Below are 8,373 nucleotides of genomic sequence, written 5' to 3'. Positions count from 1 at the left end.
CTAGTAAAACCAGGAAAGACGATGTTCGCTTTATTCATTACTAGTTGCACAAAGTCTCTTAGTTCAATTCACATATCTCTTTATTTGCTCTGATATACTTGGAAAATCCCACTTATGTCTAGAAACTTTGAGAAAAACGGATATCTGAAAGAGTTGGATAAAATTTGCTGATGAGCTAGTCACGTAATATCTCCTCCATTAATTAAGAAAGACTCGATGTACCTAAGAGAATGTCAGTTGAATGTAGGAAAAATAAGAATAACTGTTCTACAGTGCATACAAATCAGGTTTCTATGGCAGGCGGGAATGTGGCTAACCTCATTGCACTCAGCACCATTTTTCAAAGGTCCAGTAGCAGAGAGGTAACGAACACCAATATCTAAAATTTAAGAAAAAATCCTGGATAACTCAACATTTTTCAAAGCCGAGGCTGATCGCAGAATCTTTGTTACATCTGTTGAGCTTTATGTGCATAGTGGGGATAAACATGCAATATTCTGTAGCATTCTAAAGACATCACGTGGCCACAATTGACTTAATTCAACAAAGTGACAGTATTTTAGGGAAGTAGCTCATTGAGTGCATGTTTTGTCTATAAGAACATAGGAAACGTATTTGCGTAGCCTGGAGTGATGTGGTCCTTAATTTTTGTAGCAAGCTGTCATGTGAAAAGAACATGTGCTTCCTATTCGACAGTTTAAACCTGAGTGGTCTAATCCCAACCTATATATATATACATATATATATTTTCGAAATTCCATCGTAAGCTTATCCTTAGAAATCGTATTTCGTTCAGTAAAACAGTACCCTAATATATGAAGTGCCCACGATTGTTCCAAACTAAAACAGAAAAATACGAGTTTCTAACGGAATTGGTAGTAAGATTTAGCAAACATGGCCACTGTTACGAAACTTCAATGTGCCAATCGGTCGCTTTTGCTTTTACACGTGTTGATGCACAAAGCAAATGTTCAATTTATTCTGTCAAGTGTGAAACTGATTGGCGGCAAACAAAGAACTGCAGGTAATAGTAAACGTTTTTTGCAAGTTTCTTCGTGGAAAACCATTGAACCATTTGAGCTAATTTGTAAAAAAACTGAAAGTGCCTGGCACAACGAGAACTTTAAACTGCGCAACTCACCCATGGTTGAAGTAACCACATGGTACCGTAAGTCCACTGCATTAAAAATGGTAAGTAAAAGAAATTTAACCGGGAATGAGACAGATCTACTGCACCGTGAAATACAAATCTTACCTTACTGTTGCATTATTCTTGTAGTTCGCAGTTTAAATAGCCCTGTGTTTCAATCATTCCCGTGTCTCAATGGTTAAGTTTCGATCTTACTGACCAGAAGTTTCGCAGTCTGAATTCAGTATGAAGACACGAGTGCTACAGTCTGGACTCTCTCAACCTTAGCTCTCTTGCATTCTTTGGATTACATGATAACTATGCACCGAAACGGGTTTACAACTGAACGGCTATCATTTTTTATTACTTTCAAGGCTAAAAGTTTCCTTTGATTCATTCTTCTCATAATGCTAGTTTTTTTAATCAGTCAGTATGCGTTTATAATCTCCGATAGAAAAGCAAAGATTTTTTGAAGGAAATTTCACAAGTTTGCTGAAAACTCTCCGACAGCCTACAACCGGTTTCGCCCTTCTTGAAGCTCATCAGGTAATCACAGAACTTTTTCTGTTTTATCACCTTCCGGTACTAAGCAGTTTCTGAGGACGAGCAAATACCTATCATTTGGGCTATAAAACCATGCGTTTTCTTGAATATTTCCGTATTCAAAGTTGTTATACTAACGTTTTCAAAATATGAGGTGAGGACTCTTTTAAAGGTGCGCTTCGTCAGTAATGAACAACTCAATTTGTATTTTCAGTACATACTCCGGTGATGAAACATCCCACTGCGCACAGCCTCGTATCAAACTTCAATGGTTTCTGGTAATTTTCAACTCCATAAATAAATTAAAATTATGATTATGAGCAGTGTTAAAAGCATTGCTTGCAGCTTCCTTATGCTTATCGTTTCAAAGTACAAACGATTTTAAATCTGTTCAAGCACTCTCGGATTTCTGACAGTTATGCGGTCCTGTGGCCAATGGTTTAATTGAAATAAGCTCTGTGTATCACTGAACTATCATCTAGGGAATGCGAGGTTATGACACGGCTCGAATACATTCTTAATACTTTAGAAGTGTTCTGGAGAAAATATTACAGGACATTGTGTACACATATATATGTATGTGGGAAACCATCGTTAAAAATGAGCGCATCGTGGGGAATATTCATTCTGAATCACTTACCACCGCTTGTAATTCGGAACAAGATAGCCGCCAGCAAACATAGCGAAAAGATGTTCTTAGACGCTAGCATACTATATCGGGGAGCAATGTTAATGTACAGTGATTTCAAATATATCAACGTAGCTCCCACCAATCAAACAGGCAGTGTACTCCTATTGGTATCTCAGCTGTTATGTGCACCAATCGGCCCAGAGTTAGTCATGTCAACATGATAGGTCATCCATGCTCTGCAGCATTTTCAGCATGAAGCCATGGTTTAGTGTCCCAAAATGTTTCACGGGACACGCAGGATGCTTTGCGGCGTTTGTGTTACTTCTCAGTGCGACTGAAATCAGCTGTGTATCCGATATGTCGTCGTTTGCTTCGTGATTTTTAGGCTGTTAGGACTCGGTAACAGCACTTTTAAAGTAAATTACATTAATGATGAACAACTCATACTATGAGTGAACATCGCCATTTTAGAATCCACTTAACACTGTCATCATTGTTTGTTCTCAAGTATGCTTCCATCGTAGTAGATCAAACTAGAAGTGTCAAATAACCTCATGATTTTGAGTCCGCTTCTACAAAATTCAGAATACTGGCTGCTCTGGTGCTTAGATTCGAAACGCTGAGGACACTACACAACCTGGCTTTCAATGTTGTCCTTTATGTGTGACCTCACAGTGAATTCATTGTTTTCCTCTTTTATTCACTTTATTGCCTACAGTGAACTTTCACATCACTACCCGTTCCACAAGTAATGTTTTCAGATTAAGTGACATTCAAAATGGTAGTTACTGGACAGATGTTGCAAGTGATTTCAGTAAGCACGCCATGAATAAAATAGAATGTTCGGATAAGGAATGTCTGTCAATGATTCCCAGTCATATCTATCAAAACTGCAAAATTGCGTGACGCTTGTTCCGCGAAAACGGTTGCTTTGAGAATAGAGACGCAGAAGACACAACCAGATTGCTAGAATTTTACTTTCTGATTCTATTCTGGATTCAAAACCGTTCTGTAAACCTCATGAACTAACAGCTATATGAAGTTTATCGGTTGCCTTTTGAGGTAATATCTGTCATGGGTTTGAGTCGGAATATTTCAAAATTTACTGAACCAAGTTGGATCTTGTTGTTTATGTCGCTTATGCATAAAAACAACCAATAAAATTTATCTGTGTCAGGCGGCCGGCCTGCCATGAAAAACAACCAAAGTAACATTTGTGATGGGTCGCGTTCATATTTAGGCAGCTATTTTTTGTAAACTCTGAAATACTGAGATTGGGAACATCGTCATTGTCGGCAGGAATAACAGCGTACTTGCTGTACAGTGGTTTCAGCCGCCACAGTTTCGCTCACCGTTGATTCGGGGAGGTGGGGTGGGCAGCTGCGTGTTGGAGGCGAGAGCTGAGAAATTTGTGTGTAAATACAGCAATGCAGATGGACTGTTATGTGTGAAATCGAGAAGAGAGTTATGCATTGAAGACAAAAGCTTGGATGCATGAGCGCCATTGAGGGCGCGAATGGGCCATGTCTGACAATGTCNGTAGATCAAACTAGAAGTGTCAAATAACCTCATGATTTTGAGTCCGCTTTTACAAAATTCAGAATACTGGCTGCTCTGGTGCTTAGATTCGAAACGCTGAGGACACTACACAACCTGGCTTTCAATGTTGTCCTTTATGTGTGACCTCACAGTGAATTCATTGTTTTCCTCTTTTATTCACTTTATTGCCTACAGTGAACTTTCACATCACTACCCGTTCCACAAGTAATGTTTTCAGATTAAGTGACATTCAAAATGGTAGTTACTGGACAGATGTTGCAAGTGATTTCAGTAAGCACGCCATGAATAAAATAGAATGTTCGGATAAGGAATGTCTGTCAATGATTCCCAGTCATATCTATCAAAACTGCAAAATTGCGTGACGCTTGTTCCGCGAAAACGGTTGCTTTGAGAATAGAGACGCAGAAGACACAACCAGATTGCTAGCATTTTACTTTCTGATTCTATTCTGGATTCAAAACCGTTCTGTAAACCTCATGAACTAACAGTTATATGAAGTTTATCGGTTGCCTTTTGAGGTAATATCTGTCATGGGTTTGAGTCGGAATATTTCAAAATTTACTGAACCAAGTTGGATCTTGTTGTTTATGTCGCTTATGCATAAAAACAACCAATAAAATTTATCTGTGTCAGGCGGCCGGCCTGCCATGAAAAACAACCAAAGTAACATTTGTGATGGGTCGCGTTCATATTTAGGCAGCTATTTTTTGTAAACTCTGAAATACTGAGATTGGGAACATCGTCATTGTCGGCAGGAATAACAGCGTACTTGCTGTACAGTGGTTTCAGCCGCCACAGTTTCGCTCACCGTTGATTCGGGGAGGTGGGGTGGGCAGCTGCGTGTTGGAGGCGAGAGCTGAGAAATTTGTGTGTAAATACAGCAATGCAGATGGACTGTTATGTGTGAAATCGAGAAGAGAGTTATGCATTGAAGACAAAAGCTTGGATGCATGAGCGCCATTGAGGGCGCGAATGGGCCATGTCTGACAATGTCTCTAACCTTTAATGTGGACTGTCTCGAGGTCCCCATCCAGGAAGACGGCAATGACCAGCGCAGCTGAGTTTGCTGGTAATGGCCTTCACACTTCGCCACCAAGTCATTGTTTGACCGCCTCTGGCTCTCTTCCACCCTTCACGTAGTTGTGCAAAAAGAGCCTTTCGGTGAAGTCAATCGACTGGCGTACGCAGCACTTGGCCAAGCCAGCGCAACCTGTGCAGTGGTCAGTTAATCTGTCGAGGGTGAGTTATTTCTCCCAAGTACCACTCGCGAACTTCAGCACTGCTGATCCGGTGTTCCCACCAGGTTTGGGCAGTGCCCCGAAGACATCGATGATCAAACACTGAAAGTCTTTTGACGTCCGCGGAGCGCAGCGGCCAGGTTTCTGGTCCGTATAGTAATATGGATCGCATCGCGGCATGGTAAATTCGACCCTTGATGGAAAAGCTGATATCACGCCTACGCCACAAATGACGCAGGTTCACAAAAGCTATTTCTGGCCTTCTCAATCCGGATGAAAATATTACCTTTCGGGAGACCCGTAGGACTGATACAGCTGCCCAGGTAAACAAATGTTCTACTACCTCATCCGCAAGCATAGGGCAGGTGTTCGTGCCCACCCAGCCTCGCAGTAGCACTTTACACTGAGAATGAAAATAGCTAGTCGATGGGTAATATGTTGGAATCATTTTCTTGTTAAAATTGCCATGTTTTGAGATACTCGAAAAAGAGCTTTCTCCCTGCAATTCAAGCCATAAAACAGGAAGCATTACACATTTGTTTTGACCTCAGTGAACCTAACTACCATTGCGCATCTTAGCATTTTCCGTGTCAGTTCAAACCAACAACCTTCTGGCTGGTGGGTAAAGAATAAACCGTTTGGCCAGTCACAATTTATCTGTAGTATGATTGGCTCGCACCCAGAAGGAGAAGGCGCTTATCACTCCTCAACCACGTGATTCACATTCCTTGATCTAGTGTTAACCGAGCAATTACTTACATAGAATTTTAAATTGTCGTGAGAAATATTCTTCACTATGAGCCAATCGTGTCTTGTGTATATTTGTATTCGCAAGTTCTGGTCTCCTTTCCGATCCGCGACTTGTAAACTAATAATGATTCCTGATTGGTAGAAGCAAGTGTACAGTTCTTTTTGGCTTCTTGCCATAGATCGACCCAACTTGAGGAACGAAATCTTCACCATACTTTCTGTGTCAGACTGCAAGGTTATGTTCCTGTCTGAGTATCCTTCAAACAATCTTTCAAAACTCCTCTAAAATCTCTCCAGGTAATTACTCATTTCCGAAAGCAAACGACATGCGCAGATATTGAGTAACACGTTTTCCCTTCAGGTCTAAGTGTAGATGAATTTTCATGAAGCGTCATAATATTTGGACGCAACAGATAAACTGGGCAGAGTAAATCAACTGCATTTGATCGGCAACTAGTTGGACCACTTAAGTAACGGACATTTTGTCACATTACTGACTGGTAGTTTTTTGCACACCTCTGAGCCAAAAGTTATCAGGAGGACTATACCCGTGAGTGCCAAACATTTTATTGACCTGTTAAATTCCCCACGTTAGCACTATACAGCGCAGTGTATGAATGATATCCATCAATTTTATCAGTGACCCGGTTATCATAGCCCAAGCGCTAACGGAATGCTATGACCAAATTTGCCCGTCACTCAGGGAATATGTAGACTAAAATTGAGTGGCCTTGCATTAATTCACGTATTATTGGCCGCCGATACCGATTAACTTTCACATATACCCGCACATATCGTACGGGCAAAATCACATCAGTCTCATTGATTGACATACTTGAGAGTGTTATCATTCATTCACAAGTTTCGCAAAATAACCTCAGAAAGTAGTGATTTTGCATTGAATCCATCTAATAAGGTTTACGTAACCCCAAGACAAGACGAAAAAACCCAGTTGACGGATATTTATTATTCTGTGTTAGCGTCGAGCATACTTGAAACTTTAAGTGATCTTCAGGTCCGGATGATCAATAAGCAACCATAAACACTCCTTTCTCCTAATCAGAACAGTAAGCTTTAAGTAAAGTTCATCTATATCGCTTGTGTTCCAAGGATTTTGTTCCTAATGCCAATTTTCAGTGCAACCGTCCATTTCATGCGCGTGCTATTTGTAGCTGCTTTTCTGTACTGACGTGCCGCCTAATAGACTGCCTGGGAAACGTAGGCACTTTTTTCGCATATAGTCGAATCAACTACTTTGTTTGAACAACCTTGCTCGATACAGCACCATCGTACGAGTCGGATGATGGTTCGAGTCGAAATACCATCTCTACTTCAAAGGCATTCAGTGTGCCGGAACCGTTTCAATGATTTACACTGGTGAGAAATATGGAATGCATTATTTGTCGCGCAATCGATGCACACTTCCGTGCACAGGTTAAGGACGATATAGGGAGATCAACTGATGCCACAGTTAGTTTGTCATTCCTGATTACAACAATATTTGCTATAAACAAATCCTACTCATATTGGCCGGAAAAAACGGCTGGATTTGGGTTACTCCAAACAAGATTTAAGTTTTAACAAAGCTTTTAATGATGCAGTAGATAGAAGTTAAACAGAAATCTGGCTAATCTTGGTGAAATATAAATCAAGACTTAATTCAGGTTCCTATGCCTCACTACAGGTTAACGGTCTGATGAATATTAGCCAAATCACGCACCAGTAACTAAATGGAATCTACTAAATTTGGTCAGTTTTCCGCGATGCAGACTATTTGTGTGGGGATTAATGTGTTTCAAATTTGTTTGACTGGTAAAGAGATATCGAATTGAGCTAGTCTTTTAATTCATGCTTACTACTGTGAAGTATTGCATCATAGAGCAAACGATATTTTCAGCCCATTAACTGGTCATCTTCATTTGCTCGCCCAAAGTTTTGAGGAAAACTTCACACGTTTTTCCATCTCGACATTTACCGAATCATAATTTCAGAGTAGGAAGTGCTTTTGTGTATTCATTGCGAATGATAGGTTATTCTTGCCATGCAGCATTTTCATTAGTAGGTTTGAAGTATGAAGGCAGGGTCTATTGTTCCAAGAATGTTTCGCAGAATACGCCGGATGTTTGGCAGTGTGTATGTTACTTCTCAATGCGATTAAAATCAGCTATGTTTACAATATATCGTCGTTTCCTAAGTGATTTTTAGGCTAGTAAGACTCGGTGAAATCTTCTCTAAATTAAGTTACAGTAATGAGCCTGCTATGAACCGAAATTTGATGTATCTCCTTGCTAGCCCTGAAAGCAACATATTTAACTATTTAGCAGCTTCGATTCCCAAAGTTACCAAAGTGGCAACCGATAATTGCTAGCTCTTCGGACTCGAGAAACGTTGCAGAATGGATAGCCTGGTTGATGAAGGCCAAAACAGGGCGCACACATGAGTGGAAGCAGAATTAAATCAGAGTGGCTTACAGTATGAAATCTTCTTAGAAGTCTGATACAAGTAGTTTTGCGTCAAGCGAT

General features: G+C 40.4%; 1 protein-coding gene across 1 annotated transcript in view; it reads right to left on the bottom strand.

The window, feature by feature from the left end:
• Positions 1 to 2,382, bottom strand: part of T265_11595 (hypothetical protein) — a gene marked incomplete at both ends in the record, with an annotated part of 20,959 nt that extends 18,577 nt beyond the window's left edge. Inside the window, 3 exons of the mRNA XM_009178287.1 lie at positions 318 to 379; positions 1,142 to 1,177; positions 2,313 to 2,382. Of these exons, the coding sequence (XP_009176551.1) occupies positions 318 to 379; positions 1,142 to 1,177; positions 2,313 to 2,382 (168 nt within the window). The remainder of the gene's footprint in view (positions 1 to 317; positions 380 to 1,141; positions 1,178 to 2,312) is intronic.
• Between the last annotated feature and the right edge of the window lie 5,991 nt (positions 2,383 to 8,373).

This window comes from Opisthorchis viverrini (genome assembly GCF_000715545.1).
Source record: "Opisthorchis viverrini unplaced genomic scaffold opera_v5_533, whole genome shotgun sequence".
Classification (NCBI taxonomy): domain Eukaryota; kingdom Metazoa; phylum Platyhelminthes; class Trematoda; order Opisthorchiida; family Opisthorchiidae; genus Opisthorchis; species Opisthorchis viverrini.
Note: the sequence above shows the minus strand (reverse complement) of the source record. Positions and strands in the feature narration are given on the sequence as shown.